At 46.8% G+C, this 23,293-nt stretch overlaps 2 protein-coding genes and 1 non-coding gene across 4 annotated transcripts; 1 reads left to right on the forward strand and 2 right to left on the reverse strand.

The window, feature by feature from the left end:
* Positions 1-927: 927 nt before the first annotated feature.
* LOC104301976 (cytoglobin-1) lies at positions 928-4,203 on the reverse strand. Its single transcript, XM_009902437.2, has 3 exons — positions 4,019-4,203; positions 2,526-2,757; positions 928-1,156 (listed from the first exon to the last, which is right to left on the reverse strand). The coding sequence occupies exons 1-3, from the start codon at positions 4,111-4,113 to the stop codon at positions 1,028-1,030; spliced, it is 456 nt and encodes a 151-aa protein (XP_009900739.1). The 5' UTR covers positions 4,114-4,203; the 3' UTR covers positions 928-1,027.
* A 2,638-nt stretch (positions 4,204-6,841) lies between these two features.
* LOC128897888 (U12 minor spliceosomal RNA) lies at positions 6,842-6,990 on the reverse strand. The gene has a single exon (XR_008462625.1). It is a non-coding gene; the product is annotated as a U12 minor spliceosomal RNA (small nuclear RNA).
* A 308-nt stretch (positions 6,991-7,298) lies between these two features.
* On the forward strand, positions 7,299-21,495 carry POLDIP3 (DNA polymerase delta interacting protein 3). Of its 2 annotated transcripts, none has more exons than XM_054167827.1 (9): positions 7,299-7,428; positions 11,454-11,841; positions 14,162-14,239; positions 16,030-16,125; positions 17,820-18,002; positions 18,900-18,977; positions 19,521-19,650; positions 20,548-20,614; positions 20,962-21,495. In XM_054167827.1, the coding sequence occupies exons 1-9, from the start codon at positions 7,370-7,372 to the stop codon at positions 21,134-21,136; spliced, it is 1,254 nt and encodes a 417-aa protein (XP_054023802.1). In that variant the 5' UTR covers positions 7,299-7,369; the 3' UTR covers positions 21,137-21,495. The 2 variants fall into 2 exon arrangements, with proteins under 2 accessions (XP_054023802.1, XP_054023803.1); XM_054167828.1 differs by having other exon boundaries at positions 14,165-14,239.
* Positions 21,496-23,293: the final 1,798 nt, after the last annotated feature.

The following is a 23,293-nucleotide window of genomic DNA, read 5'->3' on the forward strand; positions in this document are numbered from 1 at the left end:
TTGCACTGTAACCAGCTACCACTGCTGTGCCTACTGAGTGCCTTCTGCCTGCTACAAATGAGAGGACACCACTGCTCTCTCTGTGTTTATTGGGTTACACTGAAGCAAGAGGCCCTGTGATTACCTGCAGTTGTTAGCTGATTATTTCACCATGTCTAAGGAATGCAAGGAAAAGCAATTAAACGTTTGGGAACCTGGTTACTGCTGAAGGGAGGCTCAGGCCTTGGACAGGAGAGGATAAGGGCAGCCCTGCAGAAATCCAGTCAGCGAGGCAGCAGCTTCCCTCAGCTGGATGCATTCTGAGTGGCACAGGAGCTAATAAGCTCAGCACTGGTGCCCTCTCCTGGGGATGTGGTCAGAGCAATTCCCTGGGAGCAGCACTGTGAAATCCATGCACTGAAGATGTTCCTCCCTGCCCACAGTGGTGGCCACACTCCTTGTCGCCCCTCGTGCTGAAAGCTGCTCTGAGAAACCTCTGCCAGGGTAAGGGAATTCCAGGGGCTCATGCAGGACAGGATGTCCCCTGTGTCTTTCTCAGACATCAGTCTTTCCTATACACCACTGCCCCCATTGTTTTAGTTGAAATACAAAACAACAGCCATTCCTGGAGATGCTTCAGAATAGTCTCCTCATCATTCATGAGGATGGAGAGGTGGTTGCTGAGCTTAAGAGCTGCTGGTGTCTCTCGGGGCTGGTGCTGCTGGAAGGAGCAAGTCTTTCAGGAACATCAAGCTGAAAGTCACCATATTAAAATGTAGTCTTCAAGGATGGTGACCAGAGGAACCCACCTGGAGCACCAAAGCTGCAGAGCACATCAGGATTTGTTGGCTGGCTTTGACGTATCTGTGAGTTTTATTTAGCTGAAGAAACTCAGTTTGCTAAGGAAATGATTACCATCAGTATCTACACTGTGTTAGGGGTTTGCTCTTTGTTTTTTACTTTTTCATTCTTCCAGCTGTGGCTGGAGGCCCCAAAGCAGCAATTCAGTGCTGGTGAGATGTTTGGAGAGCCTGGAGGCTGCAGACCTTCACCAACCCTCTTCTTTGTAGACATTGTTCAGGTGAGTGCAGATTTCATTGGTCACCTTCTCAAAGGAAGATTTGCAGTCTGCACCAAATTTCTCCTCCATCAGTTGCAAGATAATGTCACAGATAATCTAAACAAGGAGAAGGGAAGAAACTGCCAGCATGAACTTTTCTCTACATTAGAGGCATAAGAACAGATAACTGTCAGCTGGAGTTCTTGAAGGGTGGAAAGGGGCAGAAGAGGAACCCAGCAGCATACAGCATGCAGAGCTTGGAACAGGTCATGGAAAATCAGATAGGTTATAAAATTCACATGACAGTTACTGATGCTGGGGATTTAATTGCCCTTTACCTAGTTAATGTGGACTTCACCTGTCACAGATGGCTGTACAGGGCCATCTTGTACACTCCTCATCTACTGCAATTCTCCTCCTGGCATTAGACTGCCCCAAATGTTTAGAGGCCATGAGGAGCCCCATGTAGGGCACCTTATGGAATACATAGCTTGGGGGATAAGTTTATTGCTGCCCCTGCCCAAGGGAAATAGTGGAGTCACTATCCCTGGAGGTGTTCACAAAGCACATAGATGTGGCACCTCAGAATATGGTTTAGTGGTCATGGTAGCTGGGTTACAGTTGGGCACCATAATCTTTTCCAACCTTAATGATGTTATGATCCTATTCCTAATCTTGCCTGCTCATTAGCTCTCCAGCACTCTGAGCAAGGAGGGGGGTTTGTTTGCCTTTGCTAGGTAGGTGGCATGCTTTGAAATGGCAGCTCCTATTTTGTGTAGCATTTATCATTTTGCATGCCTCTTTACCCTGAAAAAGTCTTCTTGTGATCTCTGCAGGCAGAAATCTTCATGTTCTCTCCCACTTACTGAAAATTTGGCCCACTGCTTTGGAAACCACCTTCATGATGCCTGAGGGACCTTTGCCTCCCGTTGCATTTTGTGCTGTGTAAGGCAGACAAGAGTTACAAATGCATTCTGCTAGGGAGCTTAGGTGGACTTGGACAAGTCACTTGATTCTGTACTTACTATGTGGGGTTTGCTTAATGGTGGCAATGTTGTTCCCATTGTTGTTGAGTAACAGCTGACTTATTTGTCCTAGAAAAGATCAGCTGCTGTTACTGGATTAAAATAGACACCAAGGGCTGAAGTCCAGTGTTGAGCTACTTTTCTGTGTCTTGTTATTAACTGACAAGCTTGGGAATCCTGTAGCACTGGGAAAACTCACTACAACTCGTGGGTAGCTCTGCAGCTCCCATCTAAGCAGACCTGCCTGCATCCCATCTGCTGCACCACTTTCTTCCCAACAGATGCCAGGTCTCATTCCTGCTACTTTCCACCATCAACCACCTCATGTTCCACCATCTCCACCTTCTGAAGCATATATGTATTTATATATGCTGAAACATGTTTTCCTCAGTTCTACTCAGTTCCAAGAAGACATCTTCCCATCACAGTTACACCTTCTGGGAAGAGGGTTGCTGACTCACCCTAAAGTTTTTGGGGTCAATCTTCAGCTGAGTCGCATGTTTCTTGCCAAGTGGATTCAATATCCCCAGAAAAGCCTCAGAGTTGTCCAGGTGTTGCACCATGTCATTGATGGCAGTGAAAACCTTCTTGCCATGGCCCCTGACCTGATCCGACTGCTTCATTTCTTCAGCAGAGTCCATGCCTTTGAAGTGTGTGAAGTAGGACTTGGTGTCTGGGTGCTCAGTAAACATCCTGTTGAGAAATGAGAGCTGTTCTAGTTTGTGGACTGATTGATGCAGATATGGCTTCATATTCCAGGCCTTGTCCTAGGCATTTATTGCTCTTTTTTCCTTCTTTTTTTAGAGCAGACTCCTCTTTCCTCTCCATTATTTCTTGCTTGAATCTCCTTTGCCCTGCCCATCAGAGCACAGCCCCTGTGCCCGCACCAGCCTGTCCCCTCCTTCACCTCTCCCCACCAGGGCACTTCCCTTTGCTCACTCCACCTTAAAACCTACCTATCCTGAATGTGTTCTGCTGCTTGTAAAGTAAACATCTCCCCAGTGTTGACTCAGTGTTAGATGGAGGTAAAATCCACAAAGAAGTGGGAGCATGTTCACATGGGCCTAGTGTGACAGTGCAATATTCCCAAAGACCTTTTGGACAGCAGATATGTCCTCTGTGCTCTGGGTGGGTGTTCTCATGAAGAAACCCTGGGTTTGCTCATTAACCCCTTCCTACAGTCCATTGCATAGCTTTCTTACTGTCTGTGGTGGATTGTTGGCTGAGTAATGAGTACTGCTCCTTTCATTTATTCAAGGGCAACACAGCCCAGTGCTACTCATAAAGAAATTGCCTTTCACAGAGCATCAGTTACAGGCACCTTGGTCAAGCTCCTGAAAAAGCAGTTTGCTCCACTGGGTGAAGCAGTTTGTCACATGAAACAGCAATAGGAAAAGCCAGACTGCATTTCACGGTCACAGAGCAGTTGGACTTGAAGGGACTTCTGGTCCAAACCACCCAGATCAAGCTCAGGACCATGTCTAGACATTAATGGAGTTTCTGCAACCTCTCTGGGCAACCTGTGCCAGTGCTCAGCCATCTTTCACTGTGAAAAAAATATCTCCTGCTGTCCAGAGGGAAATTCCTGTCTTCCAGTTTGTGCTGACCACCTGTGGTCCTGTCACTGAGCACACCAAGATCCCAGCTCTGTGTTCTTTGCACCCTTCCTTCCTTCACACTTTCTTTCCTTCACCTTACACATATGGAGTGACAAAACTGTTGTCATCTATTCTTCCTTTCCCACCCCCTTCCCCCTTTTCTTTTACTTCTCTTAGTGTGGATCTCCTGTTTTTCCATTTCCTTCCTAAGGTGCAAGAAACCACAGGAAATCAAAGTGTTCCCAGCAAGGCCTGCATGAAAAACACCGAGTCATGCTCTTAGACAATAACTCCATCCTTCTGGCTACTCCTCCTCCACCCCTCTGGGGCAGCAGCAGGATGGACTCTTTCCTTACCTGACCAGCACAGCTGTCCCATTTTCCTCAGCATCCACAAATACCTTCTCCCAGGCCCCACGGGCACTTTGCACCTCTGCTTCAGAGAATGACATGGAGGAGATGTTGACAACAAAGGACACAGCAGGAGAGAGAAGAACAAGGAAGTTCTGATGGGGCAGATCTGCCTCAGTTCACTCCTCAGGGCTCTCTAAATACTGCTCCAGGGATTTAAGAGATCTTGAATGGACTCTTTGTCTCCATTCCCCTTGGTCACATTTCTGCAGGCTTTAGGGCTGCCTAATCACTTCTAATCAGGAAAGAAACCAACCACGTGAGGAGGGAGGACTAGCACTTGCACCATGGCATCAGATGCCAGAGCAAAGATCTCACTGTCTGGGGAGAGAAAGGGGAAAAGGGAGTTTTCAGTGAGGGAGGGAAAGATCAGCTCTCCTGCCCTTTCACCCCTGCCAAGTTCAGTGCTTGTCTTCTTTTTCCCCAAAGGTGATCCTTGCCCAAGCACTAATTTTCATGATTTGCTCCCTGGTTTGGTGCCCTGCTGTGCCCTCTTCCCAACATTTCTTGGTCCTTCAGTCCAAAGAACCTGTTTCCAGCTCCAGCAGTTCTCTCTAGTTCAGCTTTCATGCCACAGTCACTGCTTTCCCCACAGCCCTCTGGCTTAGCAGGGACTCATCCCACATGTGCTCCCAGACTTAGTATCAGGCAGATGGAAGGCATCACCAGCTCAAAATGTGACAGCATTGCAGAACCTGTGATGGCAGCATGGGCACAGCATCCCTGGCTGCAGTGCTCTGGAAAGCCAACTCATTTTCACTCAGAAGCTAAATGATGCAGGACAGTCAGGCCAGGAACTCAGGCATTGCAGTTCAGATCTCCATCCTATGCCAAAGCCCTACTTGCTTAGGAGGGAGAAAGAGATAAGAGGCTGGAGAAGGGCAAGTGTGGACCTGCAGACAACACCTGTGGGCCCATTGTTGTCACAGCCTCTTGGATCCAGAGGCCAAAAAAATCTCAGATTATCCATGTGGCGCCTGGGCTTAAACTCTGGAAGGAATGTTCTGGTTAAGTCCAGGGCATGCACACAAAATAAGGCTAAGGGGCTTGAGGAGCGGCTGCTGGATGCTGAGCACAGACAAAACCTTGTATTGTTTGGGATGGTTGAGGGAAGGAACAGTTGCAAGGGGCAAATGTGTGACACAGCAAGCAAAACCAGCCTGATAACCCAAGGCACAAGGAAAGTGGTGGCTCCAGCCTCAGACAGACTGCTTGGTCTTGATGGGGTTGTGTGTCACACCCGGCAAGGGGTGCCTGAAATGCCTTCACTGAACTACTCCCCCTTCCCTCTCTCACCTCAGCATACAAAGGGTGGTCTGACAGAAACCTGCACAGACTTCTGCTTTCTCATTCCAAAATGCTCAGAAAAACATCCCAGATTCCAGGAGAGCCCCGAGGGGACACACTGTGCTGCTGGGACTGCTGCCTTTTCGGAGGCAAACACTGACCAGGGAAGCTCTGGTCGGCCAAGCCCACCACTAGCACAGGGAAGGAGCAAGGACAGCACCACAGGTGTTGGCAGTTCCCAGCCCCTAGGAGCCAAATGTGCCCAGGAGGAGCTTGGTGGGGAAGCACAAAGTATTTCACTGAGAGCAGAGCACACATCAGGTGCTTGTCATGAGTGGCCTGGGAGAGAGCTCCTGAAAAAAGAGTGTCAGACATCCTGGGGCAAAAAATACCTGGTTTGAGTTGTGACAATTCAATCGAATTAATTTACTGACAAGTAATAAACCAGCCAACACAGACACCTGTTTTCCACCCTGCCTTTGTCACCCACCTCTGTGCCACATGATACCTCCAGGCCTTTTGATGAGACCACAGGGCACTGCAGGAGCTGGGGACTGGTATGTGGAGATCCCTTTGCTCTTGCTGCTCCTTGTGTGCTACTCAGCTGCCTCAGTGCAGCCTCTTCCCCAGGTCATTGTTGCAGTTGTGAAGGTATTTTTCTGTTTCTCACAGCACCCTGCCAGCATGAGCAGGCTGGGACACAGGGTCCTCAAAGGGAAGTTCCGTCCCACATGACCTCACGCTTCCTCTCTGTGGGTCGTTCATGGAGCGTGCCGTGGGCCAGCAGCTCCACAGTGATGTGGTGGATGCTGCTGTGGATGCTGCGCTGCCTAGGGGTCACTGCAGCTCAGAACATCACGGCAGGGAGACAGCAGGAAGAGGACGGCTAGGGGGGGGAGATAAGAACCTCACGAAGTGATCCTCCTGGCAGCTGCCAGGGGAGGGGCAGAGCTGTAGGCAGAGGCCAAACTGCATTTTGGTGACGCGTCTTCAAGAACGGGAAGAAACTCCGGCGCTGCAGGGCCCTGGGGGTATGCTCCGCTGCGAAGGGCGTTCTGAGGGAAGCCCAACAGCACTTAGGGTGGTCGTGAAATGCAGTCACTGTCCTGCGGGTACACCACAGCCGGTGGAATCGGGGCAGGACAGGAGGTGACAGTGGAAAGCTCTCCTCTGCTCAAGGCCTGTGCAAGATGGCTTTTCCCTTACACCGAATGGTGATCTTCTGACTGATTTTGAATTCCTCCCACAACAGCACACGCACACAAAAGCGGGAATCACTTCCTGCAGACACATGAAACATGGTTTTGGTGATGCGTTTCCAAGCTTCGTGAAGACCAGCTCAGGCAGACGGCGTGGGACAAAACAGCGAGCCCAAGCGACGCGGGGCGCAGACACTGGCGCTGTCCTAAGGCCCTCGGACGGGACTGCCGCGCCCCCGCTCACCGCTTCCTCTGCTCTTACAAACTCACAGGGCACGGGGGTCGGGCAAATCGCAGCTCCCGGGCATCCCGCGAAGTAAGCGGGCCACCCTGGGGCGACCTGTACCCGCGCAAAAATTCATCTCACATTGGCAGTGAGGACCCGGGCGTCACCCCGGGTCGTTATTTTCCTTACTCATAAGTTTAAGGCATAACGCGTACTGCCCCGCCCCGTAGGCAGAACCATAAGCGTTAGCGCTGCAGGTCAGGGCGAGCAGCTCTTTGCGCCACTCCACGGCGCACAAGTAAATCTCTCCTTGCCCCGACGATTTTGCCCGCCATCCTTTCCCTTCTGCGCCGTGTCGCCGCTGCCCTGGGCCGAAATTTGTGTAGTCGTACCGCGATTCTATGTAAATGACGGGCCCGAGCGCCGCTGGGGGTTGTGGGATGGCCTCCCCATCCCACCCTGCGCCGCTCACTCGGGCGGAGCCGGAGCCTGTCTTACTTCTGGAGGCGGGGCGGGCAGCGGAAGCGGTGTGATGTCAGCTCCGGGTCTCGCTCGCTGCGTCTCACTGCTGAGTGCCGCGACAAGATGGCGGATCTGTCTCTGGACGAGCTCATACGGAAGCGCGGTGTGACGGTAAAAGGGAGGTAAGCGGCTGGAAATGCAACACCCTGGGCACGGGGGACTTCAGTTTTTTTTGTCTGTTCTTTTCCTTTCGGTCGCTCCGCTCCGGACCCTGCGGGCCACAGCCTGCTTCAGCGCAGCGCGGCCCGGCCCTATTCCCCGCTTTGGCCTTCCTATTGGCTTAGGCGTTGGTCTGTGGGGCTGTGCCTTGGTACAGATTGGCGGGGGTGGCCGTCGCTCAGGGATGGGGTGGGGGTTCTGTTCCCCCCACTTCACCCTCCTGTGCTTGTCGCTGTCCCGTGGGCTCTGGCCCCCACAGGGCAGGCACACGCACCGCCCCTGCCCTTCCCGTCTTGGGCCTTTCTTGTTTCTCCCGAGATTTCTGTCACAGTGCCTCCGACCTGCGCTTTCCTCGCTGCCTGCTGCTTCTCCCCGCCGATTAACCGACCCAGTGATGCCCCTCGGCCCGGCATCAGCAGGGTCCGGGTGCCCCCCTCGGCCCGGCATCAGCAGGGTCTCGGTGCCCCCCTCCCCCGGGCCCACTCGCTGTCCGTGATGCCCTGTGTCTGCGGCAGGAGCCGCTGCTGGGCTGCAGTTTGAAGTTCGGCAGTGCCCTGGGGGTGGGTGCCCGGTCCCCCCGCAGCTCCCAGAAGCGGTGCACAGTGCATTGTGGGATAGCCGTGGGAGGTGTAGTTGTGCTACAGGGAGCCGTAACTAGCAGAGCTGATCGGATCCGCTCAGTCGAGGCTTCGGTGGCTTCATCACAAATGCTGCCTGGCCCTTGGTAATCCAGTTTCTGTATGGTAGTTAATGATACGCTGACAGATTGTTTGCAGTGCTTGCTGTGGGTGTGAAGCGTGTAATGTACATATTGGCTACAAGATCAGGTTCGTTCTTTGTGTGGCAGATGTCTCCAGTGTAGGCTTGACCATGTAGTGAAGCTGGTGGTAGCTCTTAGCCGGCTTCTCCTTCGGGAGCTTTTCATCTTGTCTTTTACCACAGTCTCTTGATGCTTCTGACGGGCTTGTTTATGAATTTCTCCCCATCTTCATTAGCAAAATGTGCTCCTTTTGGTTGTTGTATTGGTGGCTTTTCTTAAACTTAATGGTCATTGGGAAACCTTGGGGTTTTAAACCTGTCTACACTTAGGTCTAGAGTAGTATTTTGAAGGTTATCTGCTAACGTGTACTAGCAAAACATTCAAACAGGTTTAAATCCTAGTCTAGACAAGGCCTTGGCTTCATGCTTTCCTCCATGTTATCCTGTGTATTTGGAACAGTCTTACTCTGATTAATATGCCAAGCACCTCCTTTCTCCTTTTTCAAATCCCTCCTTAACTCATTTCTTCCAGGAATTCTTGCTTTTATTTGCTGAACAATAATCCCCCTGCAGCGCTGTAAGAATTTTTGTGCCCTGTGTTTCTCTTAGTTGGCATGTTTAACTCGATGAGGCTGAATGAGCTTAAATAATTGTACCCACAGTGTTCAGTAGTCTAGCTGAAATAACAGAAAAATCTTCTCCTGTAAGATGCACTAATCCACAAAATACTCGAGCCAGAACTTGGGAGTTCTGGAAAGGGAATAAGATGTTTGAGATTGCCTTTTATTTCGGCTGTGCCACAAAATGGCTAAACAGCCAATGCTGTTACAGGGTAAGCAACTCTCTGTGGCAGAGAGTTGCTTGTTAGGATAATCACAAGTCTTCAGGGAAGATGTTTCCTAACCAGTTTCATTAGTTCATGGCATTAACAGCATGAACTAATTCTGTCTTAAGTGCTGATACATATATTGCCAGTTTCACTTTGGCCTCTTAGGGTCATGAAAAAGAACCATTCATCAAGCCCTTCTGCAGCACTCTGTAACTGAATGCTTGCAAGGGAAGCGTTGTTCTGTTGGTTTGCTTTGTGGATACTGTTAGTCTTCTGCTTTAATGTGGATATATTTCATTTAGTAGTGCTCTTTCTTCTGGGTTTTGTGCTTTGTCTGTGGGAGAGAGCAGTCTTACAATTCTTAGGTAGCAAAGTGGGACCCCAGTCCTAGCTCTCCAGTTTTCTATACACAAGAATGAAAGAAACAGAAGTGGAGACTCAGTCTTCAGTCTTTTTCTTTGGGGGGGCTTTTTTTCCCCTTTTTTTCCCCCTTCTGCAGCTCTATCCACTGAACATACATGACTTAGAAATGTTAAGATCAGGGAGTTAGATCAGGAATTTCTGATACAAAGCTGTATGAAAACATTCAAAGCGCATCATCATTTGATTTTGTGGTGTTAGCCTTTTGAGTATTGCAACAAGTCCTAGGCAGCTACTTTCAGACTTTATAACACTGGACAATGCATTCCAGAAAGGAGATGAACATTGTAGCCATCTGTAGCTTACTTGGAATGTTTTTCAGTACCTGGACTAAAATTTCTCACGCCACTTAGTGGGGGTTTTGTTGTTTAAAAGACGAACTGTGAAACCAACAAGCCCTAAAGAGACAAAACAACAAAACGCCCAAGGGGAAAAATAGAACCTTAAAAATTGCTTAAAGGAGGAACTTTCTTCTTGGAGAAGCTGTTTCCTTTTAAGGGATGTGTTGAAAAAGTGCATCAGAGCTGTAACAATCTGACCTGTGCCAGTCATGTTTTGCTACATTGTGGGCTGCGTCTCAGTTACGCAGTACAAAGGCTGTGCTTTATGTGGGCTGTTACCTTGCTGTGCACGGCGTTGCAATGAGCTGCTCACAAGTGCAGGCCATGGAGCGTACTGGTTCTGTTAGTAAGTTAAAGAAGAGGTGGTGATGTTGAAAGGTAATTCAGCTTATAAATTAATCAACTTTGAAACTGGTGGCTTTGAACTGAGGTTGGTATTGGTACCTCTTAAAATGCAAGCCTCTACACTCACAAATCACAGTATCACCAAGGTTGGAAGAGACCTCAAAGATCATCGAGTCCAACCTGTCACCACAGACCTCATGACCAAGTGCCACATCCAATCCCCTCTTGAACAACTCCAGGGACAGTGACTCTACCACCTTCCTGGGCAGCACATTCCAATGGTGAACGACTCTCTCAGTGAAGAACTTTCTCCTCACCTCAAGCCTAAACTTCCCCTGGTGCAGCTTGAGACTGTGTCCTCTTGTTCTGGTGCTGGTTGTCTGAGAGAAGAGACCAACTCCCTCCTGGCTACAGTCTCCCTTCAGGTAGTTGTAGACAGCAATGAGGTCTCCCCTGAGCCTCCTCTTCTCCAGGCTAAACAATCCCAGCTCCCTCAGCCTCTCCTCACAGGGCTGTGCTCAAGGCCTCTCCCCAGCCTTGTTGCCCTTCTCTGGACATGCTCAAGTGTCTTGATGTCCTTCTTAAACTGAGGGGCCCAGAACTGGACACAGTACTCAAGGTGTGGCCTAACCAATGCAGAGTACAGGGGCACAATGACTTCCCTCCTCCTACTGGCCACACTGTTCTTGATACAGGCCAGGATGCCATTGGCCTTCTTGGCCGCCTGGGCACACTGCTGGCTCATGTTTAGGCAGCTGTCAATCAGCACCCCCAGGTCCCTTTCTGTTTGTCAGCTCTCCAGCCACTCTGGCCCCAGCCTGTAGTTCTTTAAGTCTTGGGTAGTTCCCTGTTTACTTTGCATTTGGACAAATTGCTGTATTGCAAAAGATGCTTTAGAAGACCTGCTCAATCCTAAAGCTAGGTGGTCTGTTCCTCTCTTGTCTCCAGCGGTTTCCTCTGTGCACCTGAGTTGTCAATGACTTTCTTTTAGCATGTGCTTAGCACACCTGAAGTCAGACCCTGTACTTCAGTTTGTGAATGTGAGCTTAAGAATGGATTTTGGAACACAGTTCCTTAGCTCTCTATGTAGAAAGTAAAATCCAGCATAAACCAGCTTAGGAGCTCTACTGTTGTAGCTGAAAGTCTAACCTGAGTAGATTTCTGCACACTAATAATGACCTTTTGTTTGGAGCAACACAAATACTTTATTGATATTGTCTCACATTTTACAATGTCTGAAACACACTCTCTCTCTCTCTCTCTTGTTTTTGTTTTGCTTTGTTGTTTTCCCCAGGCTTAACACAAGGCCAGTGTTTGGAGGTGTAAGGTCTCGCATTGGGATACAGCAAAATCTTCTGAATAGATCCTCACCAGCTGTCAGCTTCCAGCGGACGTTTGATGCCCGACAGAAGATAGGACTCACCGACGCCAGGCACAAACTGGGGGTTAAAGATGCCCGTGAGAAACTGGTGCAGAAGGATGCTCGCTTCAAAATCAAAGGGAAGGTGCAGGATGCTCGAGAGATGCTAAATTCCCGTAAGCAGCAAAGTGTTACTGCTGAAAAGGTGACCAAAGTGGTGGATGCCAGAGAGAAGATCAGCTTAAAAAGGAGCACTCCAGCTGCTATCAGCCCAACTATGGGGACAGTAAATCCAGCCATGAAAATCACCAAAACTATCCAAGTAGGTCAAGCAAACCACCTCTGAGCTCCTCAGTTATTCTGCAGCAGTCCAGGAGAAATGTTAATACATGACTGTGTTCCCATGTTTACTGTAGAAGCCATGGTGCTGCAGTTCATTCCTGCTGTAGCGTAGGCTTTGGAGCCTTTTGGCTGTTCTTGCAGCTGCTTGGGGCTTTCATTTACATTTTCACATGGGGTTTGGGCCAAACAAATACTAAAGCAGTGCTCTTGTCAGCATTAAAGTTGTCTCAAATGGTCAAGTAGCTGCTTTTCAGCCTAAATATGAAGAAAATATGTGTGTGTTTTGTCATACCACCTGCCTTTGCAAGCCCGACGTGGTAGATGGACCTGTTTAGATAACTGGTTTATCCTAGTGGTGGGATCAAGGTTTAGGATTGTATGTTTACATATGAGGAGATCTACAATTCAATGAACCCTTCTACAATTTCTGTGTTTCTCCTTGTCTGGCTTTCAGGAAAGCCCTGGCTCCCAGGGGGTTGCCTGATTACATGATGCATTCCTGCTGAAGCTCAAGGTTTATTTCACTTGCGGTGCGATCAGTTGGTCACCCTGACCTGCTGATTGACAGTGCTCTAATTTCACTTTGCTGTGTGCATGGTAACTTGGCCCTTTGTAAACTTCTCTGAGAAACAGCTACTATTGAACTGCCTGTGTGTCAGCTATAGTGAGTAGGGTCAGTAGTTTCCTGACAGTCAAGATTGTTGTTTGTGAAGTGGTTTTGTTCCTCACCTCTACAAGCACATAACTGCAGTTCCTAGCATACATCTTTCATTTCTTTCTTTCTTCCAAAGATCAATGGTGTGCTTGCACATACCCAGAACATCTCCTGTTTGCCTCAGTTTGAAAGCCTAGAGGAGGCTGCTCTCTGTTCAGTTGTGAGTTTTGCTCAAGACTAGCAAATATTTTTGCAAATTAGCTTTGGAAATTTCTCATTACTTGGCAGGTTTACTGCCAGGCCAACCTAAGAAAGAGAAAGGACTCTTGTGGCTGTAAGAAGGGCTAATCACAGAGCAATAGTGTGGTGTGTTCAGTAGACTTTAATTAGTAGGCTAATTAGTACTCAGGCTGTCCTTCTAAGCCAAATCACCACCAGCAGCCATTTGAACACTTTCTGCAAAGTTTCTAGGAGTTAAAATAGCTTCCAGAGACTTGGTACAGTAGCAATTTGCTCTGACCTGATTTTTACTCTTTTTTTTCTGAGTACAATTTGATTTGACCTGCAGGACTCTGTTAGACAACACAGTGCAAGCAAAAAATATCATAGAATATAATGGCAACTTGGACTGTAGACTAAACAATGCACATGAGTAATCCCTTCCCAAATGTTGAGAGCAGAATCAAACTGAAGTACCTTGATCTGAGATGCAGCAGACACTTCTGACGTCCTGTGACGTGGCCTTGTTTCTCATAAGGAAAGGGGGATGGGGGGGTGGAAGTCTTTGAAACCCAATGAGTTTTCAAAGCCTTGCTGATGTTTCCATAGGACAGGTATCTATGTTGCTGAACTGATCAGCAAACAGAAATGTGAGGGTGCTGTGGTATAAGTTAGAGTCTGTATAAAAAATGCAAGTCTGAATATTTTACTGCCTGTCTGGAGCATTTTTGTAAGAAGACCCATTGTTTTCTGTAAGGGACAGCTTCCAGCTTTTTTAAAGAACAAACAGGGCATTTTTGAGTGAGTTGCAGCTTGATTTTGGTTGTCCATTTAGTACAGCATTCCCTGACCACTTCTGTTGTGGTTTCCCTGTTTCATGGGCTAACAGGCTGCAGAAGGGTCAGCTTCACTATCCCGTGCATCATTTTATTCCACCACAGCTTATTGCAGCTTTAGTGTGAAGGGACAGTATATACTTCTTTGAAATGCAGCTGAACAAAAAACTCTGCTGTGTCTTAGCTTGTGGAGTTTGATGGAGATAGATTGGTTCCCTGTACTGTGGAAAAAGAGAAGCTTCTTGATTTTCCCCATGGTTTTGTGCTGGCAGAAATGTAGATCTAGTTGGTGCTGACAGGCCTGGAGTCGAGTACCCTTCCCACTGATCTTGGACTAAAACTCAAATAATGTGAATCAGTTTCTCTGCTTGGCCTTAGGCTTTCATTTCTTTAAGTGATTATTTCATATTGACCATATTACAGGAAACAGATATCATTTCATGGCATATTATGGTAGTATGTCTCAAGAGCAGGAGAGCTGAGTGTCATTTCAGTGGTCTCGGGGTATTAACTAACAGCTGTGATGTTCTGACATGGTGATTCGGTGGACTGTAGCATTTAATGCTTTGGCTTTTTCTCTCTGACTGTAGCAGAAGGCTCCAGTTCCTGGACATTCAAATCCAGCAGGAATGAGGATCAATGTGGTGAACAACCATACACACAAACAGGTGTGTGCCTGCACTGTGCTGTTTGTTACTTTTGGAGGGGAAGGAAGGTGTCCATAAACATTTGCAGGTGCAAAGAAAAGTTTAAGTAGGGAAGAGGAATGTTTGGAACTTCTCCAGTACCTTGGCTCCCTATTCTTTCATGGTTAAGATACCTTCATGTATTTGAGGTTTTCATTTAGTCTAATTGATTTTGATTCCTTGTATGTTACATGAATGCAAAGTAGGTATTCCCAGGTTTCCTCTGTATGTGCTAATGGTTTTTCTTTTTTCCTAGAGACTGTGACCCCTTAGCTCTGATGTCTTTTTGTAAATTCTCAGTGACATCACATCAGATCAAGTTGTTGGTTGTTTTTATTCACCATCCTGCCAGCCTTTTCAGAGAATGGATATGATTGTCCATGGTCAAATGTTCTACAGTGAGGTGGGAGAGGTATAACCATTCTGTGGAGTCCCAGCTGTGGGTCCCTGCTGGAAACCTGATAGTGAATGATATTAACTGGTGTTCTGATGTACTTTTGAAGTTGCCATAATCTTTGTCAGTCAGACTTTGAGAAGACACTGGAATTTGTGCTCTGTCTATGGCATCAATTTTAAAGGCCTTAGTCACAACCCCTGGCCCTTCAGCCACTTTACCACCTTGTGTGCTTTCACAGAGGATTACACATTTTTGTTACTTTGTGTGTGTGTATACATAAATACTGGAAAAGTGACAGTCACAACATTATGTCATGGGTTTTTTGGCCTTCATTATGGTAACTGGCTATCTGTGTATGCTACACCTCTATACCGACCTGCTACCCTCACCTGTCTTGGATGCTGTCACTTAAGGAGATGTCTTCATTGTTTTGACCCCATTAGTGTTAACTTTGAATCCATGTAATTTGCCTCAAATTCAAGGCCAGCTGACAGCTTGTTCTTTTATTTCCTGCACAATTCTTCTTTGTTCTACCATCCTTTATGGTATTTCTTTTCCTTCATAACTTTTCTGCCACTGGAACAACTTTCCTGTTTGTAAACAAGAGTCTTGCTGATTATGAAAACCCACTTATTTTGCAAGCTCTCTTTGCTCATCCTCAATTTTCTCTCTACCTTTCTACTGAATTGATGGGAAGCTGTTCAAAATGTGACTTCTTATGTTCTGGGCAGTGCCATCTGCGTGTAGACCTTTCCTTAACATTACTTGGCCTATGAAACAATATTTATATAGGGGTTCTCATTATTTTAAGGGAAGGCTATGAGCATAAAGTTGAACTGGGAAATGAATTATTCATTCAGTAAGCCTCCTGGTGCAGTGGTTTTTAGTGCCAGACGGATATGTGCTGTGCTGAGGGCAGCAGGCTATTCCAGAGGAATGTTTAGTTCAGATGTATTTGGCAAGCATCTGCTTAATTAAGGGGGGGGGGAATAATAACAAATCCATATGCACAGTCTTCAACTTTAAAGGTAGCTGTGTGCTAAAATGTAAGGCACTGAGGCTTAATGCCATTGAAGTGGTTCTATTAGTCCTGGCAAGGTCTAGGCATTAGAGAAATCTGTGTCTTGTTTCAGTACACCTAGGAAAACAGCTCTACTGTGGCATTTCTGGAGAATTAGCTGGGTAGTTTTTACACTCATGTTTTGAAGTGGACTTGTGTGCCTTCAGCTCTGTGTCCCCAAGCTGCAGTGACAGAAGTCCAGTGCAGATGCCTTCATTGCCTGAAGAAGGCTGAAGACTGGTGAAAACTACTTATTTTGGAAGTGATGTCTGGCTTAAATCTACCTGCTTGTAAACTTCCCTTGCTTCTCTTCAGGGCCTGTATGACATGGAAGATGATGATGAAAGTGTCTCTCCCCTTGCTAGCAAACAGATGAAAATCACCACCACAAACAGTTTCCTGCACAACACAGTAAGTTGTTATCTGAACAGTTCCTACCACACCATGCTCACAAGACTTAGGTTCTTTCAAAGTATGGAAACTATGCTTTCTCCAGAAATGTTTGCTCTTCACCCTCAAAGTGTTTCTAAGTGCTTTTGGCACAGAGTCCTCCTTGGCTAACTCTGGGTTTATAGGCCTTTTGCAGCCAGAATTCTCCCTCCTTGCTGGCTGCATGTCAGCTCTTGACTCTCTTCTTGTTTGGGAAGTGCTTTCAACCTAGCTTATTGTTTGAGCAAGGGAAGCTTTCTGCGGCTTCTAGAGACAGGACATCAAAGCACAGAATCCATTGCTGTTCCAAGACTTACTTGGCAGCTTGTTGGGGAGTGCTGGTGCTCTGAAGGAGATGGAATTGCAATGCTGACTCGTGAGGTACTGCTTTTAGGATGAGATGACCCTCTGCAACTGAAGCTGAGAACTTTCAAGCTAGGAAGTGGCTACCTGTAGAAAAGAGCCTGGGGGTCCTGCTGAGTGATGCATCGAGCATGAGCTAGCAGTGCATCTTTCCAGCATTGAAGGCCAACTGTAGATTGCATGTTTGCAAGATCATGGCCAGCAAATCAAGGAGGATAATTACTCCCATCTGTTTGGCTTGTTGAAAATGCACCTGGAGCTCTCTGCTTATTCTGGGGCTCTCTGATCCAAGACAGACACTGACAGACTGGAACCGGTGCAACAGTGTGGTGAGAGGGCTACAGAGGGTGAGAAAGAGGTGAAGAGTGTGGTGAGATCTGCCTAATACATGGTCATAGAAAAGGCAAAGCCCAGGTCCTTTTCATCACCAAAAAAATGTGTTGCAGCACAAAAAAAAAAGAATAAATTCTAGTGTGAAACTGGGGGAGAAGTTGTGCAATTCTCTGGGTACTGATCGGCATCTGGCACAGGGACCTGGAGAGATTGTGAAACCGCCTTGCTCAGATACTCAGAGTTTAACTGGGTAAGGCCCCGGTCCGACCTAATGTCATTGAAGTCATCCCTGTTTCAGACATGGGGATTGGATGTAGGTTTGCCCTAAATTGTTCTGTGGTTCTGAGAAAGCACATTTGTGTGGTTTTACCATCATGCAGGCAGTAAGGCAATGATTAGCCTGTGGGATTTTTCCCTCATCTAAATATTCAAAGTGGAGCTTCTGGCCATTTGTGATCCTTAAAAGCAGTCCTGTGATTCTGGTGTGGGGTGTTTTGGGTTGTTTTTTTCCCCAGGAGTAAATGTACTATCAGCATTCACAGCAATCACAATGTTACACTTGGTGTCTGTGTGTGCCCCAGCTTGATGTTTTTGAAGCACTATTGCTGTCTGTTCTAGGGCAGCTGAATCTTAGTAGTAATGAAGAATGTTTGTGAACGCTTTGTGCAGTACTTGAAAATCTTTTGATACCAGGAGCTGTTCGAATTGGGATCATGCTGGTAAAGGTCATTTAAGAAGAATATGACACTAAGTGCTTATTAGTGAGAGAAATGATCTTTTTGTCCTTATGCCATAAACTTCAGTGGAGTTTTGCCTCAAAGCTGGAAGTCTCCAGCACGGTAGCGGTTTTAACGCTGGGAAGGACAGTCAGTTGCACATACCAGCGCGTGCTAGTAACACTTCTGCTGTTGGAGCCTGAAAAAAGAGGTGTGACTTTTGTAGCCTGCATCTCTGAGACACCTCGTTCTGTCTTCCCGTAGACTGGGCTGAGTGGCAATAAGTTCTCTCTGTCCAAGACTGTTCCCTTGACTAAAGTGGTTCAGAACGATACCTACACAGCTCCACCCGCACCTCCTTCTCCTATGCGGACAAAGGCTTTGGCGAACATGTCCCGGACCCTCGTGACGAAGGAGGAGCCGCCAAAAGAGCCAGCACCTGTCGAGGTGAGCTCAGGGGAATGGGAGATGCTGTATAGAAGTCTCTGTTGCTTGCTGTGCATTGATCACTTGAGCAGCTCATCTCCATCTGCCTTCTAACGTTATTTCTGGGACTCCCAAGTTTATTCTGATACCTCCTACCCATGTCCCAGGAATTTGAAACCTGTCTGAACATCCAGTTCTTAGCTTCAGAGTGGGAATTCTCAGTGCATCTTGCTTCTCTCAGATTTTCTCTAGCATGCAAATACGTGGTCTGTAGAGGCATTCATGATACAGGGATGTGGTTTAGATGTTCCTTGGTGTCTTCCATGTCCCTAGAAATAGTGTTTTAACACTGCTAGACATGGTGTCTTCTGTCTGCTCCTGTTAGCAAGGAGGAAAACAGGAGTCTTACAAATCCAGCTTCTAGCTGTACACACAAGGCCTCTCAGACAGTATGTGGGCAACCTGCCTGGAACTGCTTTGCAAACCCCTTAATGCTGGGTACCCACAAGGTGTTCCCAGGCACGTTGAGTTCAGCAGGTTCTTGAGGGGCTGGAGGGTTTGGGGCATTTGCTGGCTGGTGTAGAGTGCAGCAGAGACATGTGCCTAAAATGTGTGGGTGTGGCTGCAGAGTACTGTGTACGTATGTGGTTTTAAGTTAGTGTCATAGTTGGGAACGACAGAGAAAAGTTACTTCAGAGAGAAATCAGTGTGGAAGAGGAGCTCCTTTTGGCAGTCAGAAGAGCTGGGCTTTTGTAAGCACTGCTATTTCCCATTGCTAGCTGTGGCTTTCCTTTGTGCCTGCGTGTGACTTTCCCCAGACGTGCCTTTAGTGACTTATTTTGATGCTTTCTCTGCAGTGCTGTTTGCCTGCTGCATTTCTGACCTTTTTTAATGTGATGCATTTGTTTGTGTTGGCAGCTGGCATTCAGTCCTTTGGAAGGCACAAAGATGACTGTAAACAATCTGCATCCTCGAGTCACAGAAGAAGATATTGTTGTGAGTGTTGCTTACTGCTGAACTGTGCACTTCCTTCCATTATTCTACCACTTTTGATCAATCACTTGATCTGTGGTGGATGCATAATGTGGATTTGCTTGCCCTGCAAAACTTTGAGGGGTCCTGATTGATTTGGGTTTTGTTCACTTTTTTATATTATGCTTAAAAAGATGGGACAAAATCCCATTCCTGGAGTGAGCTGTGATGCCTGACATAGCTTAGAGTTCATGCCAAATGATGCTTGGTCCTTGAACTTAGGCCTCATCCAAATTATCTAGGCACTTCCATTCTCAGCCTGGTCTTCATGTGTGGCAAACACTCTAGAGCACTGCCCTTGAGCTTTTCTGCTCATGCAGTGTATTGCTAATGCCAAGCACTTGTGCCATTGCAAACACAGGAAGGCAAATGTCAGGATTCTGCCAGACGTTTACTAAGCAGGGTGGGGTGGTGAAAGTAGGAAACTAAGCCTTTCTCACTTCATGTCATTGGTTGACGTTGTGCCTTTTGATGTGAGCATGGTCATGACTAACTCTCTGCCTTCAGGAATTATTCTGTGTGTGTGGTGCTCTGAAGCGAGCCCGGCTGGTGCATCCTGGAGTGGCTGAGGTGGTGTTTGTGAAGAAGGAAGATGCTATCACAGCATATAAGAAATACAACAACAGGTGTCTAGATGGTAAGTTTGAGGCCAGAGTTGCATTAGTCAATCAATGATAACTTTTCCACATCAGCAGTTTAAAGGCATCTTGGATGCTCATATGGTACCGAGAGAGACAGGAAATGCCAAAACATCAGTTGGGAACCACTTGAATTAAGATGGAGCTAGTTACATATGAGCATATATGCAGAGGTTAAAAGAGATTAAAAAACAGAGAAAGCCAAACAACAAACAGCAGCAAACCACACCACACCCCCAACAACAACAGCAAAACACAAGCCACCACCTTTATGTAGAAAGGGAATGCTCAAAGCTCGAGACAGGGTCGTGGCAAGTTGTCTTGTCTAGCTCCCAGATTAGTTGTTTCTAATGCAGTGCTAAGAGCTAGGTGGTCCTTAGTAAGGCTTTACCTTCTTACAGAGTAGCTGTTTGTAAGACTAGTATTTGCAGAAGACTCGAGGTGCAGTCAGAGTTTTGAATTGGACTTGTAAAGCAAATGCTATCAGCTTCTCTGTGAACTGTGACCAATGCAATTTCTAAGCTAGATCCACCTGCAGTGTGGAGACTGAAATTAGCTGTTATGTTGAGCTGGAAATAGATGCTTTTTCTTTCTCTAGAGCAGTGACATGTTAAAAATGTCAGTTAAGGAGCAGACAGGTGAGACTGGGAGATTCTCTTGTGTCTTGTACTTACACGTAACTTGTTAACTAGTGGGATTCTTCATATTGTACTGAGTGTTTCAGTGGCTCTTCTCTTGCTGTGATTCTGTAGCAAAAGATGCATTAGCAGTCTTTTCTAGTGCTTCCACAGCATGTGAAATTCTATTGTTTGTACTGATGCTTGCTATTTCTGGGGTCTTGCTTTACCATAGTTCTGACAGAAGGACTTTTTCATTGTTGATTGTTTTGTGTTTAGGTCAACCAATGAAATGCAATCTTCATATGAATGGGAATGTCATCACCTCAGACCAGCCTATATTGCTGTAAGTGTCCTTTGGGTGAGGGGAAGGACCAAACGTGTACATAGGTTCTGCGTTGAGGAGAGTTTGAGAGAAGGGGGAGAAAATGGTTAGCAAGCTGTTGTCCCATGAATACTTTCCTCCTTCACCTCTCAGTTGAGCTGAGTGCTGTGTAGCTGAACTCCATAGTGCCCACAGCCCTGAGGTTCAGATTGAGTTTGAGATGAGGAAGTTTTCCCTGAGGAAAGCATATTTAAAACTTTTATCTCTGGCAATGGGAAAGGGGCACCAATGAAAACAGTACATGCAGACCTAATGTTAAGTTGTATTGCCTAACAAGAGGTTAAATGGTGCATTGTTTGATCCTCCAGCCGACTGAGCGATACCCCTTCGGTGAAGAAGGAAGGGGAGCCACGCCGGTCAAGTGCAAGCGCCTCCTCGAATCCCCCAGCTGAAGTGGACCCTGACACTATCTTGAAGGCACTCTTCAAATCCTCAGGGGTCTCTGCCTCTGTGCAGCCCACAGAATTCAAAATTAAGCTCTGAGAAGGGGGAGCAAGCACTGGACTGCAGATCTGGTTGAAGCTGGGGAATGAGCGGTGCAGGAGTGCAGATGTCATTTGCATTTGCCTGCCTTGAAATTGTTTGTTTTCTATGATCGCTACCTTACTGTACAGTAGTGTTTCCTCTTGTGTGTGTACTTTCTGTTTTCATAGTTGGAGTTTTCTTCCATGATTATTTTTTTTTTCCCCTCAGAAAGAATAACTTCCTCCTCCTGCCAGTAATGTATTACCAAGCATATACCATGTAATTCCCTCCTTTACTCCAGAGCCACTAGTGGCCATTAAAAATGCACAGAGACTTTGAGGGAAGGAGTTGGTGATCTCCTTCTGGGTTTTTTTGGGTTTTTTCTTTCTGTCTGACAGTTAACTAAAAGTTGCACCCCCATGTTTGTCAACAGGCAAGAGTTCCACCTTGTTGCTGAAATTACAGCACTGGCTACAAAGTCAGGTGTGGCTCCATGCAGGAAGCACCAGACTGCATCTCGGACTTGTATGTATTTGGTGGCATACTGTTTTCCTATGGCTCTTAGATGTTTTTCTGCTCAGCAGCTGTGACATTTGAGAAGAACTCCGAAACTCTGAGCTTCCTGCTGTGCGTACCAGCCAATGGAGGCATCGGGCAGAAAGGACACAAGAGTACCAGCCGTTGTGCTGTGGGGGGGATGCCCCAGCTCTGGTAATGCAAGGAGGAGGTGAGGGGGTGCAAAAAAGCACTGGCATTTGTACAATGAATATATCAGCCCCGTAGAGTCAGGCTCAGTTGCTCTCTTCTTTCTGGACTGAAAAATAAGAACTAGTCTTGTGTTCAGAGCTGAGGGGAAGCCAAGTGTTTCACTCATTAGACTGTATTGCATCTTTCTGCTGATGCAGGGGTGTTACTACTTTTTCTTACCTTCCAACTTATCTGGTCTCCTATGAAAACAAAGGAGCTGGGGTCTTTTTCAGATACCCATATGTAAAAAGCAGTCTTGTGCCTGAGAGCTCTGCTCTTTGAGAGGTATCATTTGGGCAGTGTTTGTTTGCCGTGTGGGCCTGCTGCTCACATGCACAGATTTGGAGGATGATTGTTGCACCTCCCTGTTTCAAGGAGAGGTTTTGGAGAGGAGAGCATTTAGCACTCTAAGGAATGCCTGAGAGGAGTGTTAAGCAAGTCCCAAGCAGAGTTGTGAGGATGTACCTTGGGCCAGTGAGCCACAGGCCACTAGGTGTCGCTTCTTGTGTCAGTGCGGCTGATCGCCGTGGATATTTGAAGTCCATAGCTCTATTCTTTTGTATTTGCTCAACTTGTACTGTAAGAGAGGAAAGTCAAGAGCCATTTCCAGAATCTGGGGTTTGGACTTGATCCATCCAGTTGGAGACTAAGCTAATCCATCCTGTTCAGCTCTACTGAACTGTAATGAACACTGTAACCATTGTAGGTCTAGATTCCATTTCTTGGTCAGCCCTATGGTTCATTTGCTTCCTTGTCCTGTATTAACTCTTTGCTCTGTTTAGCTTGTGCAGACCATTCCTCTATCTCACTGTATCCCTTTTAGCCATGGAAATAACTGGGGACTTGTCAGGACTTGTTTTTCTGGAGTACTTTCCAGTTTGGAAACCAACTACACTGATATTGGTAGGGTGCTTCATGTGAACAGCAAATGTTGCAAGGGAGGGGACCTAAGACAGCTATTATTCTCCTTTTATAGATTGCCCATTGAACACCTGTGTTTTATTAAGGGGGAAAAAAAAAAGGGGGGGGAAGGGGAGGAAACAGGGCTTGGAGAAGATAATGTATTATCTGTTTCTGAATAAACGTTTGTTATACAGAGTGTGGATTCTAAGCCTTTTTAGATGCTGTGAAGCAACTTAGATGGAGTTGTTCCAACATTGAATCAAGTGTGCTTTTAGAAGAATATGGAAACTTCAACACTGAAGAGTAAAAGGAGTATGTGGATGAGGGAAGTGATGCTCATCAGCTTTTTACTCTGGATCACTCTGGTAGCTGATTCTTGTGAGGTGGGAGCAATTTGTGTCCTCGCCTACATTCCAATGCTGTTGTCACGAAAGAAAAAGAACTACATTTGTTACTGAGAGGTTAACAATTCCTGAAGTTACTTTATGAGAGGGGAAAAAAAAAATACACTGTGAAATCAGAGTC

This window comes from Dryobates pubescens, chromosome 15, assembly GCF_014839835.1.
Source record: "Dryobates pubescens isolate bDryPub1 chromosome 15, bDryPub1.pri, whole genome shotgun sequence".
Classification (NCBI taxonomy): domain Eukaryota; kingdom Metazoa; phylum Chordata; class Aves; order Piciformes; family Picidae; genus Dryobates; species Dryobates pubescens.

Coding starts and splice junctions, on each gene's coding strand:
- POLDIP3 (XM_054167827.1), top strand. CDS start 7,370: ATGGCGGATCTGTCTCTGGACGAGCTCATACGGAAGCGCGGTGTGACG. Junction 16,126..17,819: donor ACAGTTTCCTGCACAACACA/GTAAGTTGTTAT, acceptor GTCTTCCCGTAG/ACTGGGCTGAGTGGCAATAA. Junction 20,615..20,961: donor TCAGACCAGCCTATATTGCT/GTAAGTGTCCTT, acceptor TTGATCCTCCAG/CCGACTGAGCGATACCCCTT.
- LOC104301976 (XM_009902437.2), bottom strand. CDS start 4,113: ATGTCATTCTCTGAAGCAGAGGTGCAAAGTGCCCGTGGGGCCTGGGAG. Junction 2,758..4,018: donor GGGACAGCTGTGCTGGTCAG/GTAAGGAAAGAG, acceptor ATTTCTCAACAG/GATGTTTACTGAGCACCCAG. Junction 1,157..2,525: donor TTGACCCCAAAAACTTTAGG/GTGAGTCAGCAA, acceptor CTCCTTGTTTAG/ATTATCTGTGACATTATCTT.